Genomic DNA, 14,162 nt, shown 5'->3' on the forward strand with positions numbered 1-14,162 from the left:
CAGAAGTTTTACCCCTGGAGACCTTTAACACCAAGCCACAGCTCCAGTGAATTGACTCAGAAGCTCTGACACATCTTGCAGCACTGGGTGCACAGGACAATCTTTAATGGAGGTTTGCTGCTTCCCCCTCTGACAACCACTGTTTCCTATTCAAGAGAAATCCACAGGGAGGCAAGGAAGACCCTAAGGAAAAGTATCAAACCACAACAACCAGGAACAACTATAACAAAATCTCTGAAAAAGCAGAACAGAACGGCGTGTAAGTGCTGCTCTCTAAAGCTTTGTCTCCATCTCCCCCTTGCAGAGCAAGCCTTGGAAATCACGGGCTTGGAGAATGGGGGCCTCTGTGACATCCGCGCCTCGGACTGCACCAGGATCCGGGTGTTTGGCCTGGGATTCAGAGAGTCCCCCAGCCTGCACTGCCAGGTCACCAGGTTAACAGTAAGCAGCCCCCTGTTGGCTCCTAAAATATTGATGATACAGCCAAACTTTAACACGTTTATATAGAAATTTTTTACTCTCATCTGTGCTATGTTCTCTCACTGCCTCATCAGAGTATAAACACCTTCCAAGCCCACTGCCATTGTGTGTGCTACGAGCGAGGGGAGCTGAAGAGGCTCAGGCCTTTCCAGGACTGATTCCCTGGAAATGCACAGCCATGAGTTCTTGCTCATTATCTCTGTGGAGTTTTGTTTGACTCCTGTTTGGTTCAGCTGTTCTGTACTCCATTGGAGCCTGACATCACAATATTATTTCTCATTTTGTACATCTGGAATCACCGCACTCGGTTGTTTTCCTAAACACATTTAAATGCTAAGTTTTGTGGCTGAACATAGGGTTTCCTCAGCACAGCTACAGATGCTCTTATTTGAATTTTTTTAGTCATAGTTCAACACCAAATCAGAACTTTTAATGAGCATTAAATTCATCTCTTATGCTAGCACTGTAATTTTATCATAAACAACTATACACAGGCAATGCTGCAACTAAGTTATTTGGTGGATCAGCATCCTCAGATATGAAATGTTTGATTAAACTCATAAATCCACCTCAGAACAGACACTCAGCCTGACTCCCACTCAGTGCTGGCACACTCATGAGGCAGAGCTGAGATTTGCCATGCCCGCTTAGGGCTCCAGAAGCTCTTACCAGCCTGGAATGTTTTGTGCAGCTGATCTAGAGGAGTAGCTGACATCACCTTAAAGGAGCCACGAGCTGGCTGCTGAGCTCCAGGAGCAAACACAAAGTTACTCGATTACATCACCCTGTCTCATCCCAGCTGCTCGTCCCAAGTGCAGACCACAGCACTTCCTAAATCAATAGCCCACCTGCATGCATGGGTAAGCATGGCTTCCCCTTTACGGTAGCTAAAGTAACAGCATGATTCCTTTTAAATAAAACACCTAGGAATTATATTATCGATATATTATCGATATATTATATCGATATTATATTTATCGATTAGAAATACATTATCGATTGTATTAGAAATACAATACGATTAGAAATACAAATCTATTATATTATCGATTAGAAATACAAACATACATTGACAACCGGATTCCCTTTATATGAGCCTTCAGTTTCTGCACTCTCCCTCTGTTCTACTGTAGCATCTCGATGGAAAATGGATATTAAGAGAACAAGAAAGCACAAAAGCAGCTTTTCTGAGCTCTGAGGCTGTTGACTGCCAGATCCCACTGCTGAACATCACAGAGGCTGTGCACTTCGTGGCCGGCGACGAGCCGTTCGCGAGATGGCAAGTGAAAGTAGGAATTTTATTATGTTTCTAAGAAACGCTTTAGAAAGAGAAAATCAGTTGTCATGGTAAATTAAAATGCAAAGCACAATTTTCTTCCTTTCAGAAATGAAAATGCCTGTAGAAATACACTAATGTCATGTAGAGAAAAAAAACCACCCCACCAACCAAAACAATGAGCTAAACCCAGGCGTCTCTGTAGCCAATCCAAAAGTGCAAATTACAACCACTTCTAGAGGTAATCACCTGAGATTGATGCAGTTGTGCTAATCAATTGTTAATCATTAGTATTCCATTTCTGAAAAGCCCAGCTCAAGCTCCTGATTAGGCTGCAAGTGTCAGAGAGCTCTGACTCCCTGGCTGCACGAGCGCTGCGTGCACGGTGCAGGAGAAGGGCACAGGCTGGCTCTTGGGCAGTCTTGAGCTGGGATGTCACGGTCACAGTCCTGGCCTGAATGGCTGCAGGAAGAAGCATGTGCAGTATCTGCTTGTTCTGGGTTCTGTGCTGTGGTTTTAGCTGCTTACTTTCACAAAATGGTACCCACTTTCTAAATATTCCCAGGAAACCAGTGCCTTCCCGACCCTGCGTGCCTGCTGCCCTTGGTCTCACTCTCAGCCTGGATGGTTATTTTCTGCAGAACACTTGATTTTATACAAGACTGAGATCTTTTAAAGGCTCTGTAGCTGAGAAGAATATATTGCCATTGTAGGGAGACTGCAGATGTGCTGTGAAAATTGCAGCATGCAAAATGAAACACGTAAAACACTCCCTTCACCATGGTGTTACTGCCTGTCCTGCACCCTGCAGCCACCTGCACCCCAGCTGGGGACATGTGCTGCCACATGGCCTGGGGGAAACAGAAAGATGTTTGGCAGGGCATGATTTCTAGTCAGTCTTTATTTAAAAAAAGATAAGGATTTGGAAGTTTAGGACATTAGGGTAAAACCTCTGTGGGAGAAGAGCCTGAGAGTTTGCTGCTGGGGTGGACCTTGGACCTTCCTTGTGTCACACACCAGGGCTGAACCAGGAGGGAAGGTCCTCTGCTCAGGCCTCCAAAATTTCTCAAAAAAGGTATTGAACTCTGCCAGCTGTGAGATAAAATGCTGCCTCATGGTGGAAGGGTCTGACAGGGAGACATCCTGGACGTTCCTGGCCCAAGAGGACAGCTAAAATCCTTGTATACGCACAGGAAGGTTTCTCCAGTATTCCCAGGACAGCTTCCTCACAGCACAGGTCTATTACAATTCTGATTGTGTTCAAGTGCTTCCATTCAGCCCTGAGGAAGTCTGTACAATTTTTCTCATTCTTTTCCCTCAAAAATAGGTACAAAAACTCTCTTTCCATGCACTAAAGCTCAAGAAAACCTCTGCACCTGTAAGCCTCCTGCCCTTTCCCTCTCCTTCAAACCCTGCAGAGGAACCAGGCTGACGGCTACACAGCGAATGCTCAATTAAATCATCTCAGTCTGCACGTGAATCCTGGTACTCCTGTGGATCTTTTGATGAACAAATTGGGAAGGCAGAGCCCAGTGCTCAGTTTCAAAGACAGCTGGCCTTACATGGCAGCACAGAGAACAAAATCATGGAGCTTTTCAAGATAAAAAATTACTTTCAATTAATTCCACAGGTGTTCAAAAATCCGTGCTCCAGAAAGTTCCTCATAAGACTTATTGCAACATTGATGATCTGGGTTATGTATCTCCATACCTACTTTTCAAAATATAGCTAAAAGATTTTTCAGAACCAAAAATCAACACAATTCTTTCTGGAAATGTCACTGTTCAATATTTTCAGAATATCTCCCCCCTTCCAAATCAAATTTCAAAGGAGCCAGAAAAATTTCACTAAAGCTTTTTTCACCACCAGCACTGAGGAAACAAGAACTCTCACAGTGCTCTTTCATTTTATCTCTTCTTGTATTCATGTTTGCCCATTGTTTCCATGACATGCTGCCGAATGCAGATAAGAAAGTACATGTGGCTACACCAGAGTGTTTGGCATAATTAATTGAGATATCAAAATACAAACCCATGCTTGGACAGCAGATGACTTGAGCTGTCCAGGCAGATGCCTGGGTGAAGAGGTGAAAGAGCTTGGCAGGCACTAATCTAATTTGGGAAGCAGCTCTCTTCCTTTTCATTAAGTTGTTGTTGCTGCATTTGTCTAGAATAAAAAAATATTTGCTAAAAATTCAGCGAGGCAAAAACTGAATTTGAACTCAGGACAGTTTTATAGCTTTCATTTTTCATTTAGAAACTTTCATACAAAGTCTGTGTAGAGTGATGCCAATAGCCAAGATCATTTCATGACAGATGAAAAACCTGAGGCAGAAGCAAGAGAATTCCTGATCATCCTTTCCATCTATCCAGAAGCAGCTCCTTCTTTCCAGAAGATACTTATGCTCAAGCAAACAAGGCCCAACTCTAAGTGGGTTTTTGCCTCTTAAGATCCAAACAAGTTTAAGGTTTGCTCAGCTTAGTTCTCATCGAAGTGTTTGTTCCACATCACTAAGATGACTAATGGAAAAGCAATTAAAATAGCTATAAAACAGCACAATTCTAAACGGCGATCAAAATGGATGGTTATAATAGAATGTAGAAAAAATATAGGTTAAAAAAATCAAATTTCAAGTGTTACATTTCACTCACAATGCTCGCTTCAGACAGAACAATTAGTTCAATTTTACAGTTTTTTATATTTTTCCCTGTCTAGCCATTTCTTCACCCATTATTAGTGCAATGGTATTGAGACAACATTGGATACTTTGGTAAAAGAATGAAGTTAAACGAAATTTAAATTACATTAGGAATAATAAATTCTTAATGGAAGTCTTGCTGCCAGAGTCTTTCAGCAAAGAGCCGGTCTAGAGGGGGGTTGCCTATTTCCTTTTTTCTCAAAATGCAGGAGAAATTAGTTACTTCTTTTAAAAGCATTTTTACCTGTAGTACAACACAGTATAATCTAATATATCAATAGTCTAATATTTTCCTTAAATTGATGAATTTTGTTAGGTCAATTAATTTTACTGGATTTTTGGACCAATTTATATTAGTCCACAGAAGTTATTCCACTTCCACAAGTTCAAATTGTGAATATCCACGAATACTGCCTGTTCCTCTCCTTGTGGAGTTTTCTGCAGGCACAAACACTCTGAGCTCACAGTGCATTTTGAGCTGAGAACTATCCCGTGTGACATTGTGGGAGAATCTGCTCTATTATGTTCCATGAGCTTTCAACCAATTCATGATAATTGAAATTTACTAAGTATTTTATGCTCTCTGTGCTTCTGTTTATCTTTGTTCAGTTTAACATAACATTCTTTCTGTGAACTGAAAGAGTTTATTGACTGATCAAAAACTTTATGCCCTCGATCTTGTAAACATCACCTGCAAAGGGACAGGATGTTTCAGCTTTGGGGTCACAGGACAGATGGACAAGGGCTGGGGGTTGATTTCATAGCAAGAAGACACAGGGGCACCTGATGAATCCACAGCAAAGGCTCTGTTAGGCCTGCTAAACAGCAGCTTTATTTTGATTGTGAGAAGACAAAAACTGAAAAATACCTGATAAAAGGGCTTGGCTTTCCTGCTGGTTCTCATCAGTGTCTAGAGCATGGCTTTCCCCAGGGTTTTGGGGTGCTCTTTAAGGTTCACACCTCTCAAGATGTCTCATAAAGTATTCTCGGAAGTTAACCGCTTTCCCACACTTCTCTGGTACATTTTCATTTTTATTGTGGAAAAATTAAAATATGAATTTTCTCAACTCTTTTGTATCATGTAAGCATTCTTAGAGAAAAAAGGCCATGTTCTAGGCTTTCTGAATTACCCACATGTACCTACTGTGAGCTGGGACAGGTGACTGCTCTAATGTACCTTCCTATAGAAAGGAAACTGTTGCTCTCTCATATTGTCCACCCTTAAACATTTTATAAGGTTAATTTCAAATAACCCTATATAATACACATTCTCTTTTTTTTTTTTTTTTTAACTTTCAGCCCAAGGATTTTGCTTACTGACTTGCTATTAGTAAAAAAGTGGTTTTGAGTTCCAGCCAAAAATGTTAATTGTGTTCCACAACTCCTTGAAATCCCCCTTGTTGTACTTGAGTACAGCTTCCATAAGGGTATTGAAAAAATTAGCCCCTCAGGATAAAACCTAACAGCAATCAGAAAAGCTGAATGCCAGCTGAGCCAAAAGATCTTTTGGTTATTAATGAAGAGTTTCCAGTTTGGAGCATTAAGCAATTTGTTAGCTTGCAGAGCCACTCACAAGTGGTTTAATTTATCTTGCTGGCACACATCCAGTTCAAGGGGGCAGCAGTATGTGCTCCACAATGAGCAGACAGTCTCCATATGGAACATTATTACTTATAAAGATGATTTTGTATCATTTAGATCACTAACGATGGCTTCCAGTACAGTAATTCCAGAGTGCTGACCCTGTACGACGCGGTCTGCCAGGTCTGCCAATTCCATCCGACCGGACTTTGTAAATTAAAGGTAATTTAAAGATCATAAAGGTTTAATACGGATCGTTCATCTCTTCCTTAGCCCTCTCCCTCCCTCTGATGTACTCTGTGTAATAACTGCTCTGGAAGGGGAGAACCTATTTCACAGATCAGCTGCACAGCCCAACACTTCACTTTTCTCTTTCACAACCGCACGTCTGAGATATTTTATTTCTTTTTCATATTTACGTGGGGTATGAACACCTGATAGAGCATGCTTTATGATGGACCTTCCTCACACAAACACGTCAGGAAAGTCTGTGGTTAGCAATATTTATCCTTTGCAGCTGTTAGTGGGAGTAAATAAGAGTGAGGAGCCTGCCCTGAAAGGCTCAACTTCACTTCTGAAGTGTCTCTGCTATTTTCCCTCTCCCAGCCTGTTTGGTGAGGGTATATCATTTCTATTCCCATTTTCTGCCTTAGCAAGAGGCACACAAAGATGCATGTTATACAGTTTTTGTCATGTGAGAACACCCTTGAGAGAACATAAACCGTTCTTGCTTGCATTAAACACTGCTAAGTACAAACATACAGTATTTTGACAGTTTCAAAACCATAATCAGAAGTCTAGAGCTATATTTTAAACTGCCAACATGTTAGAAACTGCCTGCAGAGAACTATAACCCTCTGCTTTCCTGTGGACTTACTGGTGTAACATCCCTTGAAAAAATCTTCCCTGTTCTTTTTTCCTGAGACCTGCATTAAGCAAATCATCTGGTTTGCAGTGGGGCTTCAAAAAAATTTTGGAGGGTATTAGGTGGGCTATTGGAATGTGCTGATCCTGCTCTCCTGCCCTGAGGCAAGTATGAATTCATAGGAGGCCACCAGTCAGCTTTTTTATAAAATGAAGATTAATCAGGTGCACCTTAACTGATTTGCCTCACTGTTCTCATTAATGCTGATGAGAAAACACAGTTTTAAGACCTGCACTGATTGCAAGCACATACCAGTTACCAAAATTTTAAAAAAGTTCACTTCTTTTTCAAGTTAGTGAGTGAATAGAAGTTACCTTATAGGCCCATGTGGTAGTTTGACCTTGACTGGCTGTCCCAAAGTCCCTCTGTCACTGCTCTCAGAGAGATAAGGGCAGGGAAACCCAATGCAGCCCAACTGAGGGCAAAACCACTTTAGTTTCAGATGAAAATAATTGTGTCAGAATAATTTCACTTAAATCTAAGGTGAGGGGTTTTTGTCAAAGGCTTTCCTTATTCTTAAGTTTATGAAACTCAGAAATATCTATTTTCTCTCAATATGGTGTTCTCTAGGGATTACAGTAATTTCTATTCTAAGATGCTTCAAGGGAATATTTGAAGTAGGCTTCCAGATGCATCAGACCACAGTCTAATTACCCCTTCTACATTACTCTGCAACACCTAAATTGCTTCCAGAAAAGGTGTTTCAATTAGGGGACACTTTATATCAGGCCATTTCACATTCTGTGTTCTTTTATGGAGCCCATTCTGTACCATCCTATCACAGAAAAAAAAGTATCTTTTTTTTTTTTTTTTTTTCAGCAGTGCATCAAGCCCTGGAAAACAACAATGTAATAAAATCTAATTAACATCCAGGTTTTAATGCTGGAGATCTGTCATGTTCTATCATGTTGGGGCCATTATGAGAATGTTTTTTGTTTCTCTACCTTACCTATTACTCATAAAGTAATATTATTTAAAATATTAACTCATGCAGTTTGCAAAAGAAGTTTGGGACACCAGTAAATCAGTAGACAGAAACCACAAGGCCAGTAATGGGACACATATCAGTCTGGGAAAAGCCAAGGAAGGAAAAGTGAAAACGTGTTTGGTCTTGGTAGCTTCTCCCTCCTGCAGTCCCACTGTGGCCAGGACATTCCCCTTGCTCCCAAAAGTACTCCATGTTTTCCTGGGAATTGGCATGGTCAGATAAAGTCCCACCTTCCTGTGCAGCTCAACACAGGCTACAAGGCCTAACTCTGCCATTGGACCTTCCCATGGGATAGATCTTTAACTACACCTGTTAATCATGTCCCTGTGCTCACCTCTTAGAGAATGCAAGTGTCTTCTGCCCACGTGGAACCCACGTGGCTCCTCTGGCCCTGGTGGGCTCCCCAACTGGGAGAGGAGCAGGTCAGCCCAAAGGCTGCTGTGCCCACAGAGCATCACCACATGATGCTCTTTTGGGATGTTCCACTCCACCGAGGCACCGAGGATGTGCTCAGCTGTTATCTACAGCTCCCTCATGGGAGCCTAAACTCTAAGGCACTCCTTTATTCTGCTTTTATAGCACTGCTTTGGCATACATTTATGAAGAACTCCAGAAATAAGAGCAGGATTCCAGTATTTCAAACGGAGCTTTTATCTAGTCTTGGGTTTTGTGAGCCTTGTATGGCTACCTGATACTCATCACATTAACAGAAACAGCTGGGAAAAATGACCACATACACCACATGAGCGTGGAAATGGGAAAAGAGTCGTATTCTGTTGCATCCATCATCCATCTATGACAAAGAAACACCACATTGCCTAAGCTAAAACATTCAAAGCTACAAGGATCCCAAGCTGGAACTGGAAAACTTCCACGGCTTGTTTCCTCGCTGTAAGCAGAGAACACCAACATTTAAATTGCTACTCTTTCATTGTTTCAAGAGACAAGTGAATTTCTGCTTATATCAGGAAACTATTAATTGATAATATCTTTATTTCTTATTCCTTTTTTTCCATCGCCTTCACCTCCTACCCGTTTTTATTTCCCTTTTTTTTTTGACAGGATAATACATGCAATATAGATGGACTTTGCTATGGTGAAGGAGAGTCAAGCCCTACCAGCCCTTGTCTTCTCTGTGAACCTGACATTTCTAAGTTCACCTGGTCTGTTAATGAAAGTAAGACAGGGGTTTCTTTTCTAGAATTTAGAAGCACTTATCTGTGACTTTATGACTCATTTTATTAAATATAGTGTTCCTTCATTCAGATAACCTGAATCTGTCCTGTGCAGTGCACATGGACTGTTTGCAGCGGGAATAATTGGGTGCACCAGAAATGCAGACTCCACTGCATACACTATGCATCTTTTTCTGTCTGAAATCTGATAAATCTCAGATTAATAAATGAAAAAAATACCTGAAAATAAAATTTTGATATGACAGTGCCCCATGCAGTGCCCAAGTCTGTCAGCTAAACGTGATGAACCCTAAATATCTCTGTCAGCGTCTCGCAGGTACAAATCTTTAAGGAGGCAATTTGGGGAAAACACTGTTTTTAAAACACTAGTATATATTTTTGGTATCTGGAAGAATTGCTTCCTTTCTCTGAGCCAAATCTTATGAAATGCCACATAACAGAGCTTGGATTGGCAGGGAGTCCAGGTGATAGGGATCAGCCACTCTCACCTTCACTGTCACAGAACCCAAAGGCTCATTCTGCAGCCCCTCTAGGCAGGGGTCATGGACAAGTCTGCCTTTTAAAGCATCTCCTGAAGGCTGAAGACTTAATCATGGCTTTTCCATGGCTACATGCCCTGTGTAAACAGCAACCATTGCTTGCCCCACACTTTGCAGAAAATCCGTGTTTCCAGCAGCGCTATCCCCACAGCCCATCTCCTCCCTTACGTGAGCACGCTTACATCTGGTCAGTATAAAAATTAAATTACTGATTTTATTTAGATCCATGTGGTGCTTCTAGACAGAGTTTCTCTGTGCTTTTAGGCTTTGTAAACACAAACACATTACAGAAAGGTATGTGAGTCACAGAACCAGTCTGCTTGGTTTGTTGCAGTTTTATAACATCCCAAAAGCTGGCCAACTAAAAATCCCTTTGGATGTCACTTGGATGAGTAGCTAAAATGCCTAAGGGTAAGTCAGACCTGAAGAAGAACCTGTACACTTGAAAGTTGTGTGTTTTCCCCCAGAAAAGTATTTAAGTCCAAAGAGGGATATTGTCTGTGACTCACAAACCTTGCCTCCTTTCTGTCATAGAATCATAGAATGATAGAAACATCTGAAGGGTTTGAAATGGACCTTAAAGATCATCTTGTCCCAACCCTTGCCGTGGGCAGGGACACCTCCCACTAGACCAGGTTGCTCAGAGCCACACCCAACCTGACCTTATATTGAGCTGGCCAGAGCAGCAGCATTCCTAGGGATGAGCTGATCCTGAGTGTTACACAGACAGATTCATTACTAATACCAAGAGAGCTCAATTTTAAAATTCAGGAAATGGTTTAAAAAGTAAAAACTCCATTTGTTTTGAAATTTGTTAAGACTAGAAGTGATTTGGGAACTCTGAAACCCATCATGGTTCACTTTTAAATGATGTCAACATTTAAAAGTATTTAGAAAAAAGGGTTTGTCAGACCTGTTTTCAAAAGTGCAAAAACTACTTTGAAAGTTCTGAAGTAATAGGGAGAGTGTATATATATTTACTGGATGGCAAGCAGATCTCTGTAGAATTAGAAACACTCCTCCACAGACTCCTTTCAGAACATCTGATTTTATGTTATTTTGTGCCTACCACTTCCACTTACCATCCATTCAGTTAACACCTTTGTGTTTATCCATAAATGCATACCCTGCATCAATATTTCATTGATTACTTTTTGGCACAACTTTTATGGGCTCCGTGGCTTCAGTGTTTGGGAAATAAAAGGTAAATGAATAGATGGAAGCTTTCAACAGTGATGCCAGGACAATCTGCTGGACAAGCATTTTAGGAAGCTCTCATAGCACAGCAGCAATAAAGGAGATACATATTTAAATAATTGCATAATCTAAACCGTGCTATGGAAAGCAAAGTTGGATAGAAATGATATGCACCACAAAAAAAACCCCTAATGGTGATTTCCCATGAGCATAATGCAAGGAGTCCTTATGAGAACAAGTATATAATGTTAGAGCATGGCTTGAAATTAATCCTCGGTATTAGAAATGTGCTTTAAGTTAAACATAACTATGGTCAAATTACATTGTGAGAAGACCTCTTTAAATATCAATACCTGTCAATTTGCACTACTGGTTAAAGAGGAAAGATGCCTTGAGACTGGGGAGGCTTAGGACACGGACATGAAATTCCTGGCCCTGAAAAGAGTTGCTGTCACCTCAGGGTACTCATCTGATCTTACTTTTCCTTGGCTTCTAATTATAAAATATTATCATTTTCTCTACCTTGTCCCCCTTGCCTACGTACATTGGAAGTATCTTCAGGTAGCATTTGTCTTCTGCTGTTAAATAGCCTTGTAAAATTAGGGGGATTTATCTTCATTGAGGAAATACTGAATGTAAACAGCAACCCTAGAAATAACAGTGCCAAAGGTGCCATGATACACACCACTGTCACTGGGGATAGAGAGTCTCAGCATCCCTGACGTATCTGCAGTGGCACTGAAAAGACCTTTGTTCCTGATGGAATGTCCAGCTGAATTCAGTCAAGCTGCTTGGGCTTAATTATTCCTCATGGGTAAAGGCAGGAGAGTCTACTCAATGAAAGAGTTACAATTTACTTTTCCCTCTGAGTTGTCCTCCCAATTAATATTTCATTCATCCTTTTGAGATTTATTTTACTTATATTTAAATGGATGGATGGTAGATAGATTAAACAAGTATGTAAGTATAAGAAATATAACTAATTGCAGTTTTAGTAAGAATTGGTGTTAGGGGGAGATTCTAGAAAATCATGCATTATTTACTCCCATAGATCGGATAGCACATCAAAATTAATCAAAGTGCAGGATGGGACAAAAATTCAGTATAGGGCACAAAAAAAAGGTGAGAAAAAAGGTGTTCTTTTTGGTAAAGCCATTTGCTCCCTCTAAGACCAAAATCACTTCCTCCATCAGCCTCTGGGTATGCTCTGTACATTTTCTTTGAAAGCAGTGCTTCAAAGACCCGCTCTGAGAATCTTTACATGGGAGAAACTGGAGTTTATGTAATCATGGTTTCATTTTTGCTGTTTAGACAACCTGCCTCCTGTGTTCCAGGCCCCCTCCAGCCAGCTGCTGACATTTATTGGTGAGAATTTTGTTTACCAGCTAATAGCAGTGGATCCAGAAGGGTCAGCTGTGCTATTCATCTTGGAGGCTGGGCCACGGGATGCCAGGCTCTCTCCTGCTGGCCTTCTTCTCTGGAAAGTTGATTCAGAAGAAATGCAGACCTTTGAATTCACTGTGTCAGATGAGTGCAATGCACAGAGCAGATACTCTATTGAGGTAAGGGAAAGAACACTTTAAAGGAAAAACAAAACAAACCTGTTTGTCACGTCAACATTACTGTGCAATCGTCACCATAGCTAATAATTTGTTACTGTCTTGAAAAGCAAGGCTTCAGCTATTTCCTCATAAGTGTATAATATCCAGCACAGCAATAATGATCCATTAATGGAATAAATATCTCTGAGAACATAGAAACTATATATACAGGGAACAAGAGAGAGTGCTATTGACTGCTGTTTGAAAGAACATTCTTGCAGAGCCTTTTAATGGTTCATTAATCTGCTTTAAAATTCACATTCTGCATCTGGATTGCACAAAAAAAGCATATAACATAAAAGACCAGGATTTAGCTATAAAAGGGAGATTATAACTCATTCTCAATGATATTTTTAGAGGATGTCTTGCTCTTATGTCATTACACCACACTCTAAGTTTCTTGGCAGAGCTTGTGCATGGCTTTGTCTTTATTGTATAGGCTAACATTAATCCTCTGATCGGATGAGCTAATAAAGCAGCATGCACACTCTTGACATAAGAACAGTTTTGTGAAGAAAAGATTTTTATTCCCAGAGATTCCTATTTTTACTTATTCAAACCACAAAATACCAATCTGCTGAACCCACACAGCAGAGGGGAAACTGGAGCCTAGATATAGTTTTAATGGAAATATTTCAAACTAGACCTGTGTTATCTAGGGGAGATAATGCAGAGCTTTGAATCCGTTGAAATGCAGTTCTTGTACATATGTAAAATACAACCATGGATCTCCCTTCCCTGAAGAGAGAGACCAGATAAGGAATAGCCACAGTCATGTTCCTGCCTGGGAGCCATTTGTAATGTGAAAGAGGAAGGTGGGCAGGCAGGCAAAGAGAAGAGATTTTTCCTTTCTTCTTTGAAGAATAAGGAACAAATTCTGCCCTCAGATACCATGTGAAAGCTGCTGTTACAGCAAATAAGGTTGAGGTTTTTTCCTTATAAGAAGTCAGAATGTGCCCCTAAATGATGAAAAAAGAAATCCCTTTGAAGTCGAGCTCTCAGTCAAATAAATAAGTACTCTGAGTATAGGACCATCTATCTAGACAAAGGAAATTGGTTAGAAATAAGTTTCCATCATACTGGATAACGTTTGCAGTGCAAATCTTCCCCTTCCTAAAGCGTAACAATACACCTCCCAGCTGTGATCATTCACAGGAATCTTACCACAATTCCCTTTTGCCTTCCCCAGGTTGTAGTGAAGCCCTGCAGCTGCCTCAGTGGTGGCACATGTGTCACCAATATTAAATACCCTCCAGGCCTTGGTGAATACCTGTGCTTATGTCCAAATGGATTTGATGGAGAATTCTGCCAGGAAGACACCAGGGACTGCAAATCAAACCCCTGCGGCAGCGGAACCTGCGTGGACAGCATGGAGAGCTACGTGTGTAAATGCCCCCCTGGTTTGGGAGGTAACACATCACTGTTGGCATCTCTGGTTTAACTACAGATATATTGAGCTACAGGATTTTTGAGTGTGGCATGACCACAACATCTGCCAAATGGACTGCAAACATAATCCTGTTCTTCTGCTGTCAGGGCTTAGCTTTAGACATAGACAGAAATGTGCAAAAGCAGCTATTTAATGATAAGGAAAAATCACCTAAAGCTCTGTTGTCCTGAAATGATCGCTCAAGGAGGATGTGAACCTCCCTGATCTCTGTTGCTTCCTGCTCATTTCCCA

General features: G+C 40.9%; 1 protein-coding gene across 1 annotated transcript in view; it reads left to right on the top strand.

The window, feature by feature from the left end:
• Nucleotides 1–14,162, top strand: part of LOC121670349 (von Willebrand factor D and EGF domain-containing protein-like) — a 164,019-nt gene that overhangs the window by 92,594 nt on the left and 57,263 nt on the right. Inside the window, exons 12-17 of the mRNA XM_042040440.1 lie at nucleotides 305–441; nucleotides 1,614–1,769; nucleotides 6,153–6,257; nucleotides 9,011–9,125; nucleotides 12,192–12,442; nucleotides 13,671–13,890. Coding sequence (XP_041896374.1) covers nucleotides 305–441; nucleotides 1,614–1,769; nucleotides 6,153–6,257; nucleotides 9,011–9,125; nucleotides 12,192–12,442; nucleotides 13,671–13,890 — 984 coding nt within the window. The remainder of the gene's footprint in view (nucleotides 1–304; nucleotides 442–1,613; nucleotides 1,770–6,152; nucleotides 6,258–9,010; nucleotides 9,126–12,191; nucleotides 12,443–13,670; nucleotides 13,891–14,162) is intronic.

This window comes from Corvus kubaryi, unplaced genomic scaffold (assembly GCF_017639235.1).
Source record: "Corvus kubaryi isolate FWS band 111438036 unplaced genomic scaffold, C.kubaryi_AGA036_p1.0 37396, whole genome shotgun sequence".
Lineage (NCBI taxonomy): Eukaryota > Metazoa > Chordata > Aves > Passeriformes > Corvidae > Corvus > Corvus kubaryi.